Source organism: Propithecus coquereli, unplaced genomic scaffold (assembly GCF_000956105.1).
Source record: "Propithecus coquereli isolate 6110/MARCELLA unplaced genomic scaffold, Pcoq_1.0 Scaffold143, whole genome shotgun sequence".
Lineage (NCBI taxonomy): Eukaryota > Metazoa > Chordata > Mammalia > Primates > Indriidae > Propithecus > Propithecus coquereli.
In genome coordinates this window covers 3,270,029-3,293,626 of record NW_012138636.1, presented here as the reverse complement: position 1 = coordinate 3,293,626, position 23,598 = coordinate 3,270,029, and the positions used below count along the sequence as shown (strand labels likewise).

Sequence of the window (23,598 nt, the reverse complement as noted above, 5' to 3'; positions counted from 1 at the left end):
CTAAACCCCTAGCACCTAAATACAGTGCTTGGGTCATAAATAACTATTGAATTAAAAAAAAAATGTTGAATGAAATGAATGAATGAATTAAACAGCACTGTTGCCCATCTACTAACTAAAGGAATAAGTAATAAGAAAACTATATACACTAAAATGAGATGTTACTAGTAAAAATCCTTCTTCCATCTCTCCCTTCACTCAGTCTTTTTCTTTTCCAAGTTTTTCCTTCTAGGGAATTATCATTTTGTTTTAGACTTTAAGTCTGGGCAAATGATGGTGCCATGCTTGATGGGAGAGAAGAAGGCAGTTAAAAGGCCATTGCTATTTGATGTAGGACATGAGAATAGTGGCTATGTCCTCTCCCTCCCTTCCAAACTGCAGATAAGAGTTTCCTAGCAGAGGGCGATTGCTGAGGGGCAAGAAGAATGTTTTATGAGATTGTTCATCGTAGAGCGTGTGTAGCCGTCAGATCAATAAAACCCAATTTCAGTGGGCTAAACTTTCGTAGCACAAACTATTTTATTAAGATGGTATTCTCCATAATGGGATTCTTAAGCTAAAAAAAAAACCCCTTTTCTTAAGTTCTTTAAAATAAACTACTCCCCTTCTCCACTATGTGTGTGAAAAGCAGCCGTGAAGCACGTCCCCTATTCTTCAGTTCAAAGAGGACAAGAACAGAGACCAGCCAGCTGAGTGCTTTGTTCTGAACTAAGGGACTTCACTTCATAATTAACTCTTTTTGGGAAGGCGGCGGTAAAAACTGCATAACGTGAACTGTGCAGAATATCCAAGCACTCGTGGCCACCAGTTCACCCCCTAATCCCCACTACAACACGCACACACACACACACACACACACACACACACACACATACTGTACCTAAGACTCCATTCTGAAGGCTGCTCAGTGATTTAACATGTTCAAAACATTCTACAGCCAATGGCTATAGGAAGCAACCTCCCCAGATTGGTTCCTCTCTCCCCACCTCCTCTGTCCTCTGCCTCCATCCCTCCCCTCTCTACACATCATACCAAGGAGAGAAAAAAGCACATTCATAGTTTCCCAAGATGGAGAACGGTCAGTGAAAATTTGGCAAACTGATTCCTGAAAGTTAATTAATCACTTTTAAGTGTTTAGAATTATAGGAAGCCTCCAATGGGATAAGTACAAAGGAATCTATCCTTCAAATATCATCATATTTCTAATACGAGGGAGGCAAATAGGACTAGTTCCATTTTATAAATAAAGCAACAAAGAAATTACTGCCAGGAAATTATGAAGAATCATGGAAGAATCAAAGAAAAGAGTCTGTTTCTTCCCAGACCATCTCCTTCCTCTCCTTGGTATGAAATCTTATCAAACCACTCTTCTTTTATAGAATCTCTGGGTTTATAAATGTTCTCGAACTTGTGAATCAAACACTTGGGATGAATTGTCACTATGCAAGGCCACCGTACAAAAGCCCCTCTCCTGGTGACAGCTTCTCCCTTCATAATGACACAGTCGTTCTCCATGAGAGCAGGCCACACGTGATATAAGACCAAGGGAGCGGTGAAATCCGAGTCATAGCTGCGGCGGTACCTGTTTTAAATACACAAAGCAAGAAAGAGAAGTTAAGCGATCATGCAGCATAACTGGGGGGAAACAACAGTGTACATTTTCATTTTGTATATGCCCAGATCTAGGTAAATGTGGATCTGATTCTGGTATTAAAGAGATGGTCGTGGGCTCTTAGAATAGGAACCAGTCATCACCAGGACCCGGCATGGACTCACTAAGACCGGGTCATGTCAGACTGGTCTTATTCCTTCTCTTCTCGGGATGACAAGCATGGCAATTGAGGGAAATGCTAGAGATGTAGCCTGTCTGAAATCCCTTAGGGCTTCCTGTAAGATTTCTCTTGCTGTCTCTGTGGACAAAATTAAAAAAATATAGGTGGATGATTAACTTAGTAGGTGGATTGGAAACGAGTTCAATGATCATATCCAAAGAAGGGGTAATTAAAGGATCGAGGAGAATCTGAATGAAGATGATGAGGGCTCCTTCTCAATCCTGTGATGATAAGTCAACATGTTTATCAATGCCTTGTACTGACAATATAGAAGACATGCTCAAAGGTGGGGGTGGACAGTTAAAAAAGAAACTAGATGCAGTATCAAAAAAATAGCTCAGCAGGCTGGAATAATACGCTGAATTTAATTAGATAAAATGCAGTGTGGATACATATGAGGTCCTGCGATTGCGTCTGAAAGTGTTAAACTGCACAAATAGAGGAGATACATGGCTTAGTCACAGCACAAATGAAACTACAGCAGGTTTTAGTCGTAAGGAACACCCGGGTGCTTGTTAAATTGCAGATTCCACCTTACACCTACTACACAAAATATCACGAAACGTGGTCCAGGAAGGTGCGTTTTTAACAAGTACCTCGAGTAATTCTGATGCAAGTGATCCACACATCATGCCTTGAGAAACTTGGCCTAAATAATGCAATAAAAACCAATGAAAAGTAATACACTTTTGTATTTATATAGCACCTTTCCTTTACAATGTTCTAGACAGGCTCCAGATAACTCATTAGTTCTCCCCAAAGACCAATACGTTCAACGGAAAATGACGCCAGGAGAGGGCCCCGCCCTGCAGCGCAGGGAAGTGCATAGCCAGGCCTGGGATCCAGGCAGCGTCTGTGGATTTCTCCACCCGCAGTTCTTTCCCCTAAATCGTTCTCAGGGAACAGAGAAGACGATTTCTTCATGAGCACTCCCCTGGCTTCTGCTCCTATGTCTCTTACTTGTAATCATTAAAAACTTCTCCATCTGCCCCAAATGCAATATCGAGGGGCGGTTCTAAGGTCTGCATTGCAAAAGCAATGCAACATATCTCCCGGATGAAGTCACTGAGGAGGCAAAAGTCGACTTCAGGAGGGAACGAAATCTTGGGGTTGATATTCATGGCTCGGATCACATCCTGAAACACAAAAGATGGCATCACCTTGTTACCCACGTGTGACAGGAAGCTCTGACATCCTAAGGACATTATAGCTGATGAGAGGTGGGAAAAGAACATATGAGTGAAAACAAGTCAAACCAGGAAAACATGTGCATGTACTGAAAGGAGAAAGATGTTGTCCCTCATTAATAAGGAAAAAGGAAGGAAGACGGAGTACAAATGACAGGCAAGAGAGTTTCTCTAAAAAGCTAAAGGAAAAAAAACCCTTCCATGGTTTTTGATTATCATTTCCTTATTTTCCTATTCTGAGGAAGTGTATGATATGCCAACATAGAACTCTCACTTGTTCATAACCTATAATAATAACGATTATAATAGCTTGCTTTTATTGAATATTTACTATGTGCCAAGTCTTATTCTAAGACTATCCACTTTCTTTCATTTCATCTTCTCAGTAACTCTGTGGGGTAGTGGTCATTGTTGCTCCCACATAAAGATTAGAAAACTAAAGCACAGAGAGGTTAAGTAAACATGTAACATCACACAGCCAGTAAGTGGCAGAGTCAGGAAGCAAATCCACACTTACCTTTCCCAAAGCCCTTGCTCTATCTCCCAATCTTAACAGCACATCTAGAGAAACTAAGACCATTTTTCCCCCATAATATAATCAAGGAAGAAACAGCAATAATGATGGGTGCTATTAAGTAAAACTGAATGCTGTTCCTTTCTTCTCTTCCATTATATAGAATCGGCACTAAATACTGGATGGATTTCTGGGTTATCAGTATTCAACAGAAACAGTAGCAGCAGCAAACCACTCCTAAAAAGAGACCCAACACTTACATTGACACTGCTTTGGACATCATACGTATCAAGATGACAAATGATATAATCCAAGACAGCATTCTCAAAGTCATTCGACCCCCCGTAAGATGGTGTCAACGATTTCCTCACACGGATCTTGAAATGTCTGAATGCCATTTTAGCTACATGGAATGCCTCCTGCACATGGAAATGCAGCAAGTTTATTTGGTGGGAAGAGGTGGGTAAAGAATTTCAAAGCAAGAAGTTAGAAAGAATTCAAAATTCAACATATATCCTTGGTCTTCCGATAACTAAATGCAGTTGATCAAAATAATCTCCAAATTTTGAAAAGTACATAAACACATATATGACAATCCATGTTCACTAATTTCAAGACAGATGACTGTTGCTCTGGTAATTCTGAGTTCAGGAAGCAGGACAGTGCAGAGATTCAAGGAAACAAATCCTCCGTTACGAGCCCATTGTAATATCATATAACCGGTCAAGAAATTAGAGAAAATTATCAGTCTAGTGTTTGTGTTGTACATAAACACATATCAAGAGTTCGGCATGTTTCCTGGCATATGTTAATCCAACAAATATTTACTAAATGCCTATTATGTGGTATGCATTGGGGAAACGCAGTTATGCAAGACTTGGTCTCTACACTTAACAGAGTTTTAGCCAACTCTGTGAGAGATTCTTAATTATATAAACCAGGGGTTGGAAAATTTTTTTCTATAAAAAGCCTGATATAAATATTTTAGGCTTTTCAGGCTACATGCAGTCTCTGTCACATTTTTTTTTTAACTCTTTGAAAATGTAAAACCATTCTACGTTCTTAGCTATCAGGCCATATTTTTCTTAGAAATATAGGCCAGGTCTAGATATGGCCCATAGGACATGGTTTACAGACCCCTGATATAAATGAATAAATACAGGATAAATTTCAGTATTTATGATAATTCTGCGCTCATATCAATGTGTTGCTTTTTAATATTTAATGATTCTCATTATGGACTCTTAGTATCTCAGCACGATACCCATACACAGAACAAACATATTTGCTTTGGAAAGTGAGGATTACATACGTGCACTTCTAAAATCCGTCATACTCAAGTAACTGACATACTAGCAGTTTCAGTAACTACTCGTAGTTAAATAAACACAATCACAACCTTCTGATTTTTCTAAGAACTGAAGGAAACTGATAAAACGATAGCCACTAGCGACGATACATTCACTGTGTGTGCATACGCCCATATTAGACAAAAGGTACCGTGCAAATCAACTATGTACAGTTATACCCACTCGACATAGTTCTGCATTTATGGATACTTCTTCGACAAATATCTGGTCAATATAAATATTAATAAATAGATATGAGCAGTTATTGATTGTGAAAAACAATTCACCCCCAAGTGTTTGTAAAGGAAGGAAGGAAGGGAGGGAGGGAGGGAGGCAGGAAGATGGGGAGACTATGGAATCTCCTCCCCCTCGGTGACCTCAGGCTCTACCAGTCTTTACAAGGCGTTCCATGCACTTTACTGAGCTTCTGTCCCCCGCTGCCCCCAAGCAGGTCCGAAGCCCGGAGCAGGCGTGTCACGTACCACGGTGGCGATGTAGATGATCCGCTGCACGGTCTCCGCCTTGTCGATGCAGCGCCGCAGCAGACACTGCGCATCCAGGCGGGCCTGGGAATAGGCGTCGCTGAACCGGGACAGGAGGGCAGCCTTGCGCGCCACGCTGGACAGCTTGGAGCGGTTCGGGGACGGCGTCCTGACCTTCATGCCGGTGGAGGGGCTGCCCGACCGGCTGCGGCTGCGGCTGTGGCTGTGGCTGCGGCTGTGGCTGCGGCTGTCGGGGCTCGGAGACCGGCTCCCCGTGGACCTGTCGGGGAGCAGGAATCAGCTCCCACTGATCAGCAGGAAACGCCACCACTCACTTCCCTCTGTTGGCCCTGGACTCTGGTTCTCGTCCCCAATAAACTGCAAAGGAGCCTGGGACCCCCTCGAAAGGACTGTGTCTCCAGAGACCCCAAATACTCCAGATTTGCATAGGGAGTGAGAATTTAAAACGCACTTTCGCTCGCGCGGCACCAAGTTGGACCGCTGGCCATTTTACAGCCGAGGAACCGGGAGCTCAGAAAAGCGCACAGGCCCGACCTGGAGCAGCCCAGCTAGCAAGAGCCAGAGACCGAGGCCCTTCCGTCCTTCAGGTCTCGCTTAAATGTGACTTTCTCAGAGTCCGACTGTGACTGCCGCACATTGAAAGGTCTTTCTTCTCCCTGTCTTTAATTCTCCCTCAGTGACCGACTTTTCTCCTAACAGCACAACCACAACTGGGAACTTTAAAAAATCGACTCGTTCGCATACTCATGATCTGTCTCCTCTGCTAGACCGGAAGATCCAAAGGGCTCCTGTCTTGTATTGCTATTTTGACACTGTTGTATCTCCAGCACTGAGCACCATGCCTGGCGCTTCGTCAGTTCTCGATAATCTGCTCAGTGGATGAATCAGTGTGTAACAAAACATTTAAATAGAATGCTACCCTGACCTAGGGGTACTTGGACGTGATGCACACAAGCACGTCACAGGCCTTGTGGAACCAGACGGAACGCATACCCGTTGAACAATGAGTTCTGTGCTCTTGTCCTAGCTTCACCCTGTCATATCAGTGGGACCTTTGTGATCATGTCTCCTCTCCGGGGCCTGTTTTTACATACATAATTTTGCCCTCGTTCAGGGTGTGGGTAGAGGTTGGAAGATCAGATGAGCTAATACAAAGGGCGGTACTACTTGGTAAATTGCAAAGTACTGAGTGGAAAGTATACTGTTATGAAGCATGAAGTAAATTATCAGACTAGCTAGCCCAAGAAAATGGGCCCCCCAAAAGGGAAGTTTCATAGAAGAAACTATGGGGCGAGGGTAACGCAAAACCGAGTGCAATGGTGTGCGGATAAGCACACTCTGGAGGGTGGGGGCGGGGGCGTGGAGGCTCGTCTACAGTGTCTGCCAATTCCCATGGTATAAACACTCCACTGTGGCAGAAAGGCACAGAGTCTGTTCTCGGGAGCCAGTATAAGACGGCACCGACAGAGCACTGGCAGAGTCATCCCCCAAAATGAAGGACTAAGGTGACATTTAGCAAAATGGGGCTGGGGGCAGGGGTGGTGGCTTTGATAGCCTGGATAGGGGCACATTGGGGGAGAGGTTGTTAAAAACAGTAAGGGAAATGCAGAGACTCCAAAAAGAAACAGCCTACTTTGTTCTTACTCAGCATGACCTGTCTTAGCATCTGTCCATCAGTACAAAGGGATTTCACAGGAACACTTAACCTACACGTGCTATCAAACAAAGTGAGAGATAAAAACGGAAGTCCCTGCAGTGACATGGACAGTCATCCCTGGAGAGAGGACTCCTAGGCTTCAGAGAAGAGGACCCTCCTATTATGGGAACAATCTCTCAACACTTGTGTGGCAGACCCACACAAATCTGCTTTCAAGCCCAAGAACTTTGCTTCCACACATCTCTGAGCCCCAAGTTAATTAGTGCCCGAGTACTGGGAACCCCAGGAGGTGTTTCCCTGGAAGGGTGCAGAATTCAAAGTGTCCCATAACAGGGAGGTTTGGGTTCAGGGTGTCACTTTACTTGCCCCACCCCCACCCCACAAGCCAGGCTTTTACCGCTAACTCGGCAAAAAGAGCTCCAATGAGAAAAAGCTCCGCGAGAGTCTGTCTGACCTTCCTCGGAGGGTAGACTTTTCGCCAGACAGAACAGCTATCTCGTCCTTGAGGTTTCGCAGCTGCTTCTCGTAGTTGGCGTCCGCGTTCCGCTGCTCCGAGCTCCGCTTGGACGAGCCGCGCTGCTCCGAGCCCCTGCCATCCGAGCCCCGGTGGCGGGCCTGCTCCTGCGCTTGGAGAGATTTCAGCCTGCACGGCAAAGGAGGGCAGGGAGGAAGAAGGGTGGAGGGAGGGAAGGAGAGGACGGAAAGGTGATAAGCGACAGCTGGCATGCTTAACAACCCGACGCTTCTCCACTTTGCCATTATCGCATTGGAAAACTCTGATCGAAACGCACACCAGAAACGCAAATTAGCAAGAGCACAATTCCCAGGGTCAGGGCAGCTTGCATGGGAAAAGGTTCCTAAAGAAAGATCCTACTCATGGAGCTCTCTAGCAAAAGGAGCGTGGACCTACAGTCATCCTGTTCCGCATTGGACTGATCTTAACTGCACAGAACTCTGAAAACACTTGACCTCCAAAACCCAGTCCAAAAGCTGGTCGAAGATACAATCTCCTCCCCTCACTAGCTCTTCAATTCTCTCAACAGATAGAATACGGGGGGGAAACTACCGTGGAAACTGGATAACATCCGCAAGACTAGCTGGAAGCGTGGACCTGTGAAAATAAGGTAGCACGGAAACAAACAAAACCCCTTTAGAAATAAAACTGGCATCCTCACGAAGATACAAAGAGGGGTGGCCACCATAAAACAGAAGCAAAAGCCGTAAGACACAACGTGTTGTGATGAAAAGGACAAGGGTGTAGGATGAAAATAAGGTAAGATTAAGAAGGACGTAGAGAAGCTAAAAATGTAATAGAATGAAAATCTGCACTAGACACGGTAAACAGAACCGGTGCTATGGGAAATCAATGAGTAATATGATCAATGACTTTGAGAAGGTATACCACATAGGAAATAAGAGATTAAAGTGATGATGAGGGGGAAGACAGGAGTCGAAAATAGAACAGCATTTCCAGCTAAGATTTATGGGCATTCCTGACAAAATCAGAACAATTGGAACATGTGCGAAGACAATCAAAAGGACAGTGTGTGTGTGTGTGTGTGTGTGTGTATGTGTGTGTGTGTGTGTGTAAAATATCCCTCCCGTTAGCTCATTTTTTGGGGGAAGGGGATCAAAATTAAGATTAAGGAAACTATAACCTTAAAGGATTGGTGTTTCTTTTCCCCTTTACCTATTCATCTTTAAGGAATAATCTGAAATTTAAACTAAGATTTTCCATAAAAATTATCCCAGTTTCATTTCCAATGTTGAATATTAGTAACCAAGTAAATATTCAATGTTTATATCCAGTTGATGGAACATGATGAACTTATTTAAAACTAAGTTCCGCAGTATGTTTTTTCTTAGTGATAGAGAAAAACATCAGGTGAAAAGGTAGGACCCAAAATTGTATACTTATGTACTTTATTCTGTAATCTCAACTCTATTTTTAATATATTAATCAGAAAGAATATCGAGTGTTAACAGCAATTGGCCCTGGAAATATGAGAGGGTTTTTATATTCTTTTACACTATGTTGTACTTTGGAAATTTTCTATAGTACATAGGTAGTATTTTTATTGTAAAAAATATATAAAACATTAATAAAAATATTGCTGCCTTTTCTCTTTGATTGTGAACAGATTTTTTCAGTTGTAATGGAACACCAAAAAAGCGAAGTTCAATGATTAATCAGCAGGCTGCAATAATCCTGTCATTTTTTTCTTACTGCTTTTTTAGCTGATTTATTTCCTCCTCTGCAGCCAAAAGGGATATGGCCGATCTGTTCTTGGTTTCTTCAAGAGTCTTTTCAGTTTCAGCCAGACTGTAAGAGAAATCAGTAACTAAAGACAGATTTTTTTCAAAATTGGCAGACTTTCTAAATCAAGGAATAAGTTCTTTGGAGAACTTTTGGCACATAATATAAATTCAACATAAACAAGATGAAGTTGTAAGACATCTGCATTCAATCAGATAATATAATGTTACAAATATTATGGTGGGCTTATATGCAAAAACATGCTGACATCCTTTGCTCAGTGTCAAACACAAAGAAATTACAGAGCTGCTACCCCTAAAAGACTATGTCATAACTATTAATATTAGAATGTGAAGGACAAAGAAACTTGTTCAATTCCTCCATCTCGCCCTTCTAATTCATCTGCTCTGATTACACCAAATCCCCAGGTTGCCACTCTCTATACAATCTCCATTTTTCTACAATAGACCGATATCTATTCTCATTACTTTGCATTTGACTTTAAAAAAAATTACGTGCCCACCTATAAAGAAAGTCCTCCCCAATCACACTTGACTTCCAGGTACTTCACGTCTTCCTGCCTCTGACTTCCACCATTTACTGAGCACAGTTTCCCTAAGTTTTCACCGTAGCTCGGTCATTGGTACTTTCAAGGACTCTCTTCATTGTAGACAAATCATAATAAATCATACTCTTTCTTTAGGTCTATCTAAATTTAAAAATAAATGGGAGTGGGATGAGGCCAGGCACAGTGGCTCAAGCCTGTAATCCTAGCACTCTGAGAGGCCAAGGCAGGAGAATTGCTTGAACTCAGGAGTTCGAGACCAGCCTGAGCAAAAGCGAGACCCCGTCTCTACCAAAAATAGAAAAAACTAGTGGGTGTGGTGGCGCAAGCCTCTTGTCCCAGCCACCGACCATCTCAAGCAAAGTATGTCAACCCTTCTCCCAAGCTCCATTCACGTCTATCCCATTACATTCGTGCTGTAACTACTCGAGCGCAAGGATTTTATTTTATTTATCTCTACCCCCAGGAGCTACAACAGTGCCTGTCACACAGAAGATCTTTTTTTTAATGAAAAATGAATGAATGGATGAACAAAATGTCTAAAGCCTAAAAGAAAGCCAAAGTAGCATTAACTTCATAAATATAGCTATTGGAGGCTGAAAGGAAATTAGAGTGATTTAATTCAAATATGAATATGTTACAGGTTTTAAAAAGTAAATATGAAAAAATAAACATTTTTTATGAAAAGAAAACTATAGAAAATGAAAAGAAAATGGACCAAGAAAGGAAGGAAAGTATAAGCAAGAATAAAGATTTTTTTTTTCTCTCCCAACACATACAAGCAAACATACATGCTCATTTCTCATGCCTGGATGACAGGCAGAGAGAAGAAAGAGAAGAACATTCATGTGCCAGAATTGTTTCAATCAGGTTAGCTTTCTATTTAAATGTTTTGTTACACATTTATTCATCCACTGAGCAGATTATTGAGAACTTACTATGTGCCAGGCATGATGCTCAGTGCTGGAGATACAACAGTGTCAAAATAGCAATACAAGACAGGAACCCTTTGGATCTTCTGGTCTAGCAGAGGAGACAGATCAGAAACATGCAAGCAAGTCCATTTTTTAAAGTTCCCAGTTGTGGTAAGTGCTCTTACGAAAAAAGCAGGTCACTGTGAAAGAGAACTGCGGACGGGGAGAAGAAAGACCTTTCAACATGTGGCACAGTCGGACTCTGAGAAAGTCGCATTTAAGCTGAGATCTGAAGCATGCCAAGTGCCAGTGGAAGACTAGAAAGTTCTTTCAGGCAGAGGCTTCAAGGTGAGGAAGTAGGCAGTAGACCGGGTCGGGGAGATCGGCATGGGATGAGGGCGGTGCAGAGGTCGGGCCAGACCACGCAGGCTGCTGTGAGAGCCTGGTAAGACATTTAGAATTTTTTTCTAGGTATAAAGGAAGGAGACTAACAGCTTTTAATAAGAAGGGTGACGTGATACCATAAAAATATATATATTTGCTAAGTGGAAAATGTAGTTGAGCATGAATAGAAGCAGGAAGCAGAAAGCCAGCTGGAAGGAAGGCAGCTGGTTCAGGCAAGAGATGGCAGAGGGTGGTGGTGGCGGAATAGACAGAGAGGGACAGACAGGAGAGATTAGGAGGGAGTTTCACCTGGATATTCTAATAGATTGGATGTAGGAGATGAGGAAAAGCGAGATGCATAACCAGAGTCCGGGCATAAAGTCCCACGGTCTCCAATGTCTGGAGTTTTGTCAAACCTAGGGAGACCTGTGCCCATCAGCCCTGTATTATTGGGATTTGCACCTCTGGAACTGAGCCAGAACCAAACCCATCAGCACTAGGTTAGACACAGGGAACCTCCTTGGCTGGGCCATTCATTCCAGAGCAGATAGGCAGCACCCTGGCCGTAAGAGACATGTGGGCAGAGTGAGAGTAAATAAAAAAATAGAATAAGAACCACAGGTAGGTTAACGCAAAACAAAACTAGGAAATCCAGGGAAAGCAGCAAGCCCCTTCATGTAGGCAACTTCGGATACCTGGGGGTGGGTGGAGAGTGTGCACAGACAGAGGGCAAACATAAATGAGGAAGCAAATGGGGGAAAATGTATATAAATGGATATGTGGGTGTTCTTAGTACTATTCTTGCAAATTTTCTGTGTTTGAAAGTATTTTTGAATAAAAAGTTTTTTTTAAAAAAAAAGCATGCCTTAAGTTTCTTGGTCCATGGTGCCCCCTCTGGGTGACAACAGAGTCATTGTAACAAGGAAAAGAAGTGGGAAGTCCTGGCCTCTATTGGTGCTGACAGTCGTCAAGAACCAGCAAAGTCGAGAGTCCTGCCTTACAACTAGAGGCAAATGAGGGGCCCCGGTCACCTGCAGCAGTTGTCAGCTAATGTCCCAGGAGACCTAACCAGACAAGGCACAACTCAGGGCCCATCAGCACAAGACACTAGTGCCCAGGTGGAACCAAGGCCAGCAAGAACCCAAAGAGCAATACAAGGCCAAAACCCCTTGCCTTCAGCACCATGAGAGTATGCGAGCATTCCTCCCTGAGATGCCAATCAAAAGAAGGACGAGGGGAAAAGAGATCCCACAAGAGGACAAAAATCACTCTTGGAATTAACTGAATATTTACACAAAAGGGACTACAATAAACCAAAAAAGCCCGTGTTACCTTAATGTGGCAATTTAAGGATTCTCCTCCCCCACTCCAAAATCAGCTGACATTAGTTGAAATAAATTGTAAATTTTATCCTTTTGCATATTCCATTGTAACTTTGGACTGCTGCAGTTCTGCAGCTCCACTGACTATGATTCCAGCTGGGAAAATGGATGGGGGTGTGGGGGTGCGTGTGCGGGCACACAGAGAAGTGTCCGGAGTGAAACAGACCAACGTGCTAGCAGAGAAAACAGGTGATTTTCATACAACCAATTTCTATTTGTTGTATGCATTTGGCAAAGGAAATTTGGATAACTTTTATAATCAGGCAAAACAAAATCAAGAGGGATGTTTTCCTTTGGGGGAGAAAGAAGGAACTCTCGCCACAAATTATCCCACCGCAAGCCTCAACTAGTTAAAAAAATACTTCCTTGCTGCCTCTCCCATCCACGCCAGCAGTGGTGCAAAGCTGTGGCAGGAGGGACACCTTAGTGAGGGGCTTTCGTTAGGTACGTCAAACACATTTTCATGCCTTCCTCAAGCACAAACCCAATGTCTGCAATTTTCTTTGCTGTGATTCCCTAAGATCGCTACCCTAGCCCTGCCCACAGCAGCCGTCTGATACCTCTTGTTGCCTGGCATTGCTTAATTTTTTAAATAATACATTTTCATACCTAATAGTTATTCCAAAATCTTGAACTGTTCATCTCTTAAAGACTCTACTCTCTCAGTCAGGCGTATATACTCCCCGAAATGAGAACAACGGTCAGGTAGATGCAGCTGGCTTCATCTTGCTTCTGCTCTTTCTCTTAATTTTCCTTTTTACCTGATCTTTTACCCCCACTCACTCTTTCCTCTCTGTATCTGTTTTTAAATTTGCCTCCCAAATGATAGGTTCTCATCTAACAATCTTTACTTGTTTATCAATATGGGCTGACGATGGGCCTATGAAACCAAGGGGTCCTAATATAATAGAGATATTCAAATTCAAGGACACAGCCTCCCATTCTCTCTCTCTCTCTCTTTCACACACACACACACGCACACACACATTATATTACTTATTTGCAAATGCCCACATTTTACATGAGCCATTATTCTCCTTTCAAATTTAAAATGTAATTAAGCTGAGAACGATTCTTTCTGGAAAGAGATAACTTGCATTCCTCTTACTCATCTTGAACCTTGTTGAGTTGATTACGGGTCGAGTTCAAATCGGAGTCCAACTGTTCTATGTCCCGATCCCGAGGGCCAGAATCTTTGTCTCTCTCCCTGTCAAATGTGTCCTGAAAAGATACACGAATCAAAAAATAATCTGGGCCGGGCGCGGTGGCTCACGCCTGTAATCCTAGCACTCTGGGAGGCCAAGGCGGGCGGATTGTTTGAGCTCAGGAGTTCGAGACCAGCCTGAGGAAGAGCGAGACCCCGTCTCTACTAAAATTAGAAAGAAATTAATTGGACAACTAAAAATATATAGAAAAAATTAGCCGGGCATGGTGGCTCTTGCCTGTAGTTCCAGCTACTCGGGAGGCTGAGGCAGGAGGATGGCTTGAGCCCAGGAGTTTGAGGTTGCTGTGAGCTAGGATGATGCCACGGCACTCTAGCCCGGGCAACACAGTGAGACTCTGTCTCAAAAAAAAAAAAAATATCTGAATACATGAGATGATATGGATGTTACAAAAACATTATGCTGCGCAAAAGAAATCTGGCGCATAATACGTGGTTCTAAGTCCATGAAACTCTAGCGAGGGCAATATTAATCTAGAACAATAAAAATCAGAAAAGCGGTGCCCTGGGGGTGGCATAAGGAATGCTCTGGAATGATTGAAATGGTTTGTATTTCAACCGGGGTGTGAGTTTACATGGGTATATATATATATCTGCCAAAACTCATCAACTTAAATTATACTTCAATTTAAAGAAATAAAAAGTCTTTGAAACATCATCCTACATCTCTATACCCAGAATAGCACCCACAGGGGTGAAGATCTGAGAAGCATCCAAAAATCCTCAGGGAGAAAAATTGTTTAATGACAGCTGATGTCTACAGAGCACTTACCATGTGCCAGGCTCTGGGCAAGTTGTTTCATGTACTTGTCACATTTAATTCTCACAATGACACTATTGGGTCAGCAAAATCATTGTCCCTATTCAGCAAATAAGCAAACTGAGACATAAAATTTAGCCATCTACCAACGGCCACAGGAGAAGGACTGGTTTTCTGCCCAGTGATCTCCAAGAGGGGATCCCTCAGCCACTGTCTCTAAGGCTCTCTTGCTCAGAACGGACCGCACTAAAGCCTGCCATTTCAGAAAAGAATTTAGGTTAATCCAAAAGTAACATTACTGATGTTTTGGTTACTCAGACATAATGATGTGATGTCTTAAGGTTTGTGTTCTTTTCCAGTCCGATCTCCAACTTTGTGAAAACTGACACTGTCCCATGGAAACCACGAACATCAATCACAAATTATGGACACTCTTTGCCCGTCTACTGGAGTTACGTTTTCTTCTTATCTTGGACATTTCCGATTGGCTCTGTTTCACCGTTTCAGAAGGTCAGGGGTTATCCCTCAGTATCCTTACCTGCAGAGAGGGGATCCTGCTGTCAACAGGTTTTCCCATGGAAGCGGCAGTAAAGGAGGCCTCCAGCCAGGGCAAAAGGCGCGACTTGATCGTTTCCACACCGTCATTATGTCCTCCTAAAAGAAGACACAGGTCAGGTCGGCAAAAGAAACGCAACCGCGCCAACTCAGAGAACACAGGGAAGCACAAAGCAGAGAGAGAAAAGAAGGGAGAGCAAGGCCATTCTCACCTTCCTGGGCCGCGGTAGTGAGGATCCCAAAGAGCTGTCCCTGCACTTTGGCAACTTGCTCGATGAGTTCAAGGCAGAAGTTGAGATTTTGATCGCACGTGTTTGCCTGCGAAGCCAAAACAGCAGATATCAGGGCGGTTCCTTCGTTCCGGGGCCCACCACAGGTAGACAAGGGCCTCAGGTGACCTAAGGGCTGCCTGCTCTGGTGTGCTCCTGGTGGCAGACACTGCAGCGTGGTCCCCTTTCCTCCTGGACACACAACTAGACCACGTTCCCCAGCTTCCCTAGCAGTTCGCGCGGCCGTGTAACTGAGTTCCGGTTACTGGGAGCAAAGTGACGTGCGCCCTGTCCAGGCCTTGCCCAGAAGAAAATTTCTTGAGTGATTCTTCTCTTTCTCTTTCCCCATCTGCCGGCCGCATGCAGAGGAGCCGGCAGAGTTACAGCAGGATGAAGGGGAATGCGGGTCCTTGAGATATTTCCAGATTGAACTGAGTTGGAGGAGCAAATGGGAGTTCAGAAGCAAAGACAAATGAGGCCAGATTACCTTTTCAAGAAGTTCCATAGTGTGGGGAAGAACAGCAGGACAGTGGCTTCGTTCCCAGCCCCTCAATGCCACCCTCTCTTGTCCACACAGAAGCTCCGGAACCATCAAGCCTAAATGTTACCTAATTTCCAAGGTCCTCCGTGACAGGCGTCTATCTGACTCATCCTGCCTCATTTCTCCTCTGCCCAATCTTCGGGCCCCTATCTGAAGGGACCACCGATCCTTTGGTCCCTCTCATTTCCTTTACTCCCAAGCAACCTCAGCTTACAAACAGTCAGCTCTTTCCCCCATGAAAGCCTGGTCCTCCCAGGCTCTCCACCAATGGTTCTCATACCCAATTTCTATTCCTCACCTCCAGTCGCTTCCGCAGCATGAAAAAGAGAGGGAAAACATGATCAATACACTTACCACTCAATTCATAAAATTTGTCAACACACATTTTTAATCAACTTCCCATCTTCAGATTGGAAAGCTATTTAAACCCATCAATTTCAGCACAAAAGACAGCAATTTCCACTTTAAGAAACTTCAGTCTCACCCACACAAAATGTGCTTCCTATATGTTAGATAAAAATTAATAGTACAAACGGATTCATCACAATATTGCTGATTTCACCGGTTTTTGGAAAGCTTAAGGGCAATACGGCGTGGGGAGTACAGCACTTGGAAAGCTTTCAAGGGCCCTTCACATGCTGGTTATCACAGGCTACAGTTGTTCCTCTGGGGAGGTAGCAGTCCCATTTGAGGGCGGCCCTTCAAGTACCCTGTTCCTAAAACGCCCCTCTGTTCTATATCGTGGCTGACTTTTCTTCATCACCAACTCAACCACAAAGTTTTCAAACGAAAACACTGAACTTTAGATATAAGAAAAAGGCTTATGTATACCCCCAACGGTTTAGCAAAGCTTCTATTAGGCTTCTCCACTAAATTTTACAGTGTCTAGACCCATCGTTGCTATTCCTATTGGATTTCCTGCGTTATTTATTCTCCTTAAGTATTGAACAATGGTAATGTTTACATTGACAAGTTTGTCCAAGATGAAAATAAGAGAAGTCAAATTAAAAAAAAAAAGTTGACAGCCTCTCTATTAAAAATAAAATACTCTGCCTTAATCACTTGTCAATTTCTTTTGCAGACATAAATTCGTTATCGGTAAATGCAGCAGAAAGGGTAGCACCCGTTGCAAACTCCACGTGCTTCCCCCATATTCCAGGCTCCCTTACAATTAGATCGGAGCCACATAACTAATTCTGGCCGGGGGGACCATGAGCGGGAGTAGCGTGTGTCATTTAAGAGTAGTGCGAGCTTTTCACTCCCTCTCCCCCTGAGACCTTCCAGGATGGGTGGGATGGCAGCTCCCCCAGATGAAGGGCAACTGCGGCTGAGTCAGTGACGGAGCAGAGCTGCCACCAGACCTTGCATGAATGAGAAAAAATAAAAAATCTCTTTCTGTTGAGACATGAGATACCAGGTTTTATTCATTACTGCAGCTGGGTCCGGTAAGTAGAGAGACAAAGGTCCTAAAGGGAAGAAAAATGTTCCCCATAAAGTTACCAATTAGATTGAATACTCAAGAAGGTAGAAGTCTGTTGACTAAGGAGGGGTAACAGCGGCAGGGAGTCTGTTTGAACTCACCATGGCAATCACAACGGCCTTCTGTGCCGGGAACCAGGCACATTTTGGCATAGAGGTAGCCTCTGTTTCAACCACAAAGATTATTCTAAAGCAAATAGGCGAGACCCCTCTTTAAGATCTCTTTCCTGTGTGTTGATATTTAATATGCTGTTTTCACTTGTTAGTGCAGATTTCTTGAACACAACAGAAGAGCAACGCCTGAGGGAGCCTTCTTGCATTACCAGCCCTCCCCACCACACCCACTCACATATTAAATAGTCAAGAGTTTCTAGGTTGTAATGTCCTGCTATTATTTAACTTTATGAAATGTAATCTTATACTATCCTGGAGATGAGTTTATCAAGGGTATAGTAAGTTTTAACCACTTGCTCCTATAATTATACAGAGTATGTTTAAAAAATAACAAATCTCATAGCATCTGACCCAGATTAACTCGTTAGTCCATAGGACTTTGATGAAAAACAAAAGCATCTCAGAGGGAGAAGGGATTCAGCCCAGAATTGACCTACTCCAGATACAGCTAACATTTTAATTTGTCTTCTCATGTTAACATCTCTAGGGAGTAATTAGGTAATCAGAATTCAGTTCTGCATATAAGGTTATTTGAGCCTTTTGTAGAGTTAGTTGCTCAATAAAACCACACCAACGTTGCATGATAAATTTGGGGCATTTGAGACCATATACTCTTACATGAACCTTGAGGACCATTCTCAGAGTCTTCGACCTTGTTTACTAAACATGCCAGGCTGGTTTATGGGAAGTTAATTCATATAATTTCTTGCCTAAAGTATCAACCAGCCCCGCTCATTCTCCCTAGAGTTTCTCATTTCTCCATCATGGAACGACTAGAGCAACCTTTCTAAAACACCATCCAAACACGCCTCCTCCCCACATAACGCTTTCGGTTCCTCCCCATTGCCCTCGGGGAGAAAGTTCGAACTCCTTACCACACCACCCAAGGCTCATAACCACCTGGCACCAACCACCCACCAGCTCAGGTCATCTCACTTCCACTCCCTGCATTGAACTATTCACAGCTCCTCCCCGCCCCCACCCCAAATACGCCAGCTTTTCCGTGCCTCCCTGCTTTCTGCACATGCTGTGTCCTCTATCCTTCCTCCTCTTCTCCAGCCGGAAGCTCACATTCCCATTCCCAGCACCTAGCACAGACAGGCACATCACAAATTCTGAAAAAAATATTCGTTGAATGAATAAATTAATGAGTAAATGTACACTGCAAAAATTGTAAATAGGCCTAACCCATTGAAGCTCAGTAACCATTTGTTGAATGAATTATGAAGCTTTTGATAACTGGCTCAGGTCTTGGTTCTTGGTTGACTAAGAAGGGATTCTTTACGGCTCTCTCATCACTATTCTCCATAACCAAAGAGGACTTTGTGAAAGTCATGTTCAAACCAAGCTGTCCCTGAACTTCCAGTGAAAGCCAAATTTTAAGGGAAAGTCCTGCTCAACACTTGAGGCTTGCACTAATTCAACATCAGTTTAACGACTGAAAGAAAATGAGTTGGCATTGTTTGCTGTTGGTTTTAGCATTTCTCTGGGGGAACTGAAAAATATCCCTTCTTAGAATTTTTTCAAATAAATGATCAAGCAAGACATAGTTTGTCCTAGGACCCAGAAGACTGATAGATGTTATAAGATTTAAAACAAGCCAACAAGTAAACAAAAACCAAAGACTTTAGCACAGAAAATTATAATTTTAAAGAATACACTATCTCTGATAACATATGTAGGATACAATGAAACAGATACTAAAGCACAGCTATAACATTGTGCCTGAAATGGCAGTGATGGCCAGATTAAAGTGGAGGTGACAGGAATGGATAAAAAGGAAATTATATGAGGGAAACTCAGAAGAAAAACTAAATAGGATCTAACTGTTAACCCAAATAATGGCTAGTTGGAAGAAAATCAAAATTTTGCATTTTGTTTTAGAATTAATCTAAGTCATTTATTTATTTTCCTCGGAAATAACTTTTTCCCAGGGGGATGGCTTTAATCACATCCCTAATTCTGAAGGAGTACACATGGTCTTTTATTCTGCTTGAGTTAATTAGTGCTAAACCAATGTGGTCATAGTCAGCAAAATCAACTTTCCATAGCAAACATAATTTACAGCTTTTAATAAGCAAACAGAGCTCTCTACAACCAACACTTTAACAAATACAGTTTGCTACAATGAATATTCTTCATCTTAAGATTTCAAGTCAAAAGTCCCTGGAACTAATGAAAACCATCTTGCAGTATTATAGGAAAGCATTTAGCAATTGACCAAAACTCAAAGTATAAGTGATAAGATACAGAATAGGTTTACATCTAACTTACATTGTATGGTAAGTAGTATATAGATATTTTCTCATCCTCTGTCTTTAGCTACACGAAGACAGATTATTAAAAACACTTACATTCTCACACTTGTGCCCCTAATTGGATATTGTGGCTTCTAGTTTCAAATCAATTTTAATAAAAGCTGAATTAAAGATATTTTGGGCAATTTTTAATTCTACACTGGATATGAGGTTTTGAGAAGAGAAATAAGGAAACTAGGTGTCTGGCATTAATTCTGTCATTATGTATTTGTTGAGCAGCTAATTAATACTAGGTGCTAAGCATTGTTCTAAGTGCTAGGAAAACAGCAGTGAGCCAAACAAGGCAGAAGTCTCTGCCCTCTGGAGTTTACATTCCAGTGGAAGGGAAAAGGGAACTGACCATAAGCAAAATGAGTAAATAAAAACTAGAAGATGCAGGGATTATGGAAGAAATAAAGCAGGCAAGGGAGACAGTGAATGCCAGGGATGAGGACAGGAAACTGCATTTGTAAACAGGATGGTCAGATGGGCCTCTCTGAGAAGGTGATATTTAAGCAAAGACTTGAAGGAGGTGAGAAAGCGAGGATGTTGACATCTCAAATGTCAACAGGTGAAAAGCTTTCCAGGCAGAGGAAACAGCGAGTGTAAAATTCCCTGAAGAAGAACATGTCTGGCATGTTCTAGAACTGTGCTGTCCAGGACAGCAGCCACGAGCCGCGTGTGACTATTTGAATTTAAACTGAATTTAAGTGAAATTAAAAATTCAGCTCCTCGGTGCGCACTTGCCACATTTCAAGTGCCCAACAGCCCCCCGTGTTGGATGGTGTAGCTGTAGAACATGTCTATCATCATCCAAAGTTCGGTTGGAGAGCAATGTTCTAGAAAGAGCTGGAACTCTGACTTTTTCTGAGGGGAACAGGAAGTTTAGAGGGTCTTGCCAAAAGAGTAACTTGATGTGACTTGACATTTGAAGGAACCACCTTGGTGGCGCCTTGGTGTTGAAACTGTGCCTTGTTTGCCTTGGGGCCCGGGGCCCGGTTGAACCAGGCACGTTTACCGGTTTTCGTTTTTTTTGCTTTTGGGTTATTACTTGTTGGTTGGTTTTTTTTCCCCATCCTTTTTGTTAAATTCCCGGGTTTTCGGCGGGTTGGGGGCTTTGGGGAAGGGCGGGGGGGGGATGTAGTGAAAAATAACTGGAGGGAGGCCTTGGGTTGCGCTGGCGAGGGGGATGGGGAAGAGGGCGGCGGGACCAAACTGGTGCGCGAGGCCCGCAGGGCTCTCCCGCCGCTAGGGCCGCCAGCGTCCTTGGTTACCACTCTTTGCAAGGCCTCCCGCTCTCAGGCCGCGCGGAGAGGCGGCTCCGACACACACGAGCCCTTCCTTCCCGCGATCCCGGTGCGAGGCCGAGGTCCCCGGTGGGAGTCACAACCGCGGGGGCTGCGCCAAGCGGCCGCCGACTCCACCCTAAGAAAGCCTCGCCGCGGGCGGTGCGGGGAGCGGAGGGCGCGGCCCGGGGTTCCCCCAGACTCACGTTGTACTCCTTCAGCCAGCAGTCCAGCTTCTCCTGCAGCGTTCGCAAAGATTCGTTCGAGACCAGTCTCCTCAGCATTTCCGCCATGCTCGCTTTCCCGCGCGGCCCCGCTCTGGGAGCCGGAGACGTGGAGGGGACGAGGCGGTGGCCTCCGCAGGACCGCTGGGTGATGTGGCGGGAAGGGTGTTCTCTGCCCGAGGGGCTCAGAGCGCGGCTGGTGTTTCCATCCTCCCCCTCGGGTCGGACCGGGCAGGGTTCGGGAAGCCGGGGGGAGGTGCCCTGGGCCGCAGTGGCCGCGCCTCATCCGCTGCCCGGCGCGGTCTGCTGGCTCCCCCGCCGCCGCCCCCGGCCCCGGCCATAAATACCCCGGCGATTATTAAACAAGCCTTGACGTGGCGGGCCCGCCGCCAGGGACGCGCCCGGCCCGCGCCGTGGCAACCGGGTGCTGCCCCGCCCCGCCTGCGCCCCCGGCCTCGCCCGCCAGGCCGCGCTGTGGCCCGGCGTCCGCCCGCGCGCGATGTGGCTGCCGCTGCTGCTGCTCCTGCTCCTGCTCCTGCTGCTGCTGCTGCTGGTGGTGGCCGAAGGCGAGGGCGCCAAAGCCACGGACACGCGGGCCTGGGCCGGGGCTGGAGAGCGCCAAGACTCCAGATGACGGCGGCGCGACCCCCCGGTGGGCTGAGACCGGTCGCGGTGCGAGCTGGGGGGCACCCGGGGCCCTGGGTGACCACGCATGTATAGAAAAGCAAAAGTTGACTCCCCATAGACGTTCTGGGCTAAGCTCTCGGGAAATCACCTCTTTGGCCCCTTCCTTTATTCTTTCACCTCTCACTCCTTTAATTCTTCGTCCGTAGCGGGGTTTACCTGTACGCAGCTTTGTGTAACTAAAGTTTCAGTTAGTTCTTCCTGCTTCTCTTTTGCCTTGTTCCTTGACCCCACTGGGTGGGTACCCAAGTCAGTAGATGTTAGCTCCTGGATGTTCACAAATCCCGCAGGTTTGGGTAAGATTTAGCAGTATATATTTTAGTATATTTTTTTAGAGTCATTGAACACCATAAAGCTTCATTTAATTCTGAATTCTCTAATTGGGACTCTGTGAAAGTTCAGACCTGGTTTGGCACTATTTCTAAAGTGTACATGCTGTCATTTACAGTGATGGTGTGAACTGCTTAAGAAATGAACCATTTCAACCATCATTAAGCACTTTAGAAGCAAGCCCTTGCTTTACGCACTACCGAACAATACGCTGATGGCGAATCATCCTCATCGACTCATTGAAACAGTGGAGGTGGAGCAGGGCCTCCGCTAGCTAGCTAGCTCGTTTAACTCGGTTGCGTTTCTTTAGGTACTTGAAAATCCAAGAACGCTGCACGTATCCAAGTATTGTAAAATTAAGAATGTTCACCGCCTCTCGTTTTTATTTCTCTTAATTACAGTGGTTTTACTGTCCGCCGATGAAAATGAAAGGCTCATTTCTGGCGCCTGTGTTCCTACTACTTTCTGTAGACCACAAAATAAGGACTACAAGGGTGCAGCATGTTATTTTGTTATAGTAGAATAATAATTATTAATGTTAAGGGGAAAAAAACAAAATAACTAAATATTCATTAGACATCTTCCTTTAAAAATATATATATATATCTATGGAAGAAGGAAGGGAATTGAGAAAAACCTCAGTTTTCTTAATTTGGAACTAGTAATTGAATATTTCAATAGACAATTGGAATCTTTGAAGAGTCCTATTTACTTGTTCATATAAAAAATAAACTGGAACATTTGCTTATGTCAGACAAACTAGAGGTTAAATCCTTTTTCCTTTCTGTGGGCACCTTAATTAGCCTCTAATCCTTGGTTTCAGCATCTGTAAAAGGACAATAGTTCTTGTTTCATAGGATTATTATGAGACTAAGATAATTGATATAAAGTAGCACAATGCTTGGCATATGCTATAGTAAGTGCTCTATAAATGCTATGATCATTATTATTAGTAATGTAGGTCACAGCATTTAATAAAGAAAACTAGGTTGGAAACAATCTAAATTTCCAACAAGGGTAATGGTTGAGCAAATCATTCAATGAAATGTTGTACAATAAAAATCTTGTTATTGAAGAATACCTAGTATCTAGGAATTTTCATTACATAATGTTAAAGGGAAAAAGCAGAACAATAAATTATATATAGTGTTAAATTATACAATGTGAACTCAAGGTATGATTATGGGTGATTTTAATTGCTCCTTTATACTTTTCCGATTTTCCAAATTTCTG

General features: G+C 43.8%; 2 protein-coding genes across 2 annotated transcripts in view; one reads left to right on the top strand and one right to left on the bottom strand.

Moving 5' to 3' along the window:
* The window catches only part of SPATA18 (spermatogenesis associated 18), a 58,984-nt gene extending 37,564 nt beyond the window's left edge, over positions 1–21,420 (bottom strand). The window contains exons 1-10 of the mRNA XM_012639904.1: positions 21,334–21,420; positions 15,294–15,399; positions 15,065–15,180; positions 13,653–13,765; positions 9,270–9,365; positions 7,497–7,685; positions 5,365–5,644; positions 3,794–3,952; positions 2,793–2,968; positions 1,364–1,582 (exon numbers count right to left, since the gene is read on the bottom strand). Of these exons, the coding sequence (XP_012495358.1) occupies positions 1,364–1,582; positions 2,793–2,968; positions 3,794–3,952; positions 5,365–5,644; positions 7,497–7,685; positions 9,270–9,365; positions 13,653–13,765; positions 15,065–15,180; positions 15,294–15,399; positions 21,334–21,420 (1,541 nt within the window). The remainder of the gene's footprint in view (positions 1–1,363; positions 1,583–2,792; positions 2,969–3,793; positions 3,953–5,364; positions 5,645–7,496; positions 7,686–9,269; positions 9,366–13,652; positions 13,766–15,064; positions 15,181–15,293; positions 15,400–21,333) is intronic.
* Positions 21,421–21,850: 430 nt separating this feature from the next.
* Positions 21,851–23,598, top strand: part of SGCB (sarcoglycan, beta (43kDa dystrophin-associated glycoprotein)) — a 27,287-nt gene continuing 25,539 nt past the window's right edge. Inside the window, exon 1 of the mRNA XM_012639903.1 lies at positions 21,851–21,952. Within this exon, the coding sequence (XP_012495357.1) occupies positions 21,851–21,952 (102 nt within the window). The remainder of the gene's footprint in view (positions 21,953–23,598) is intronic.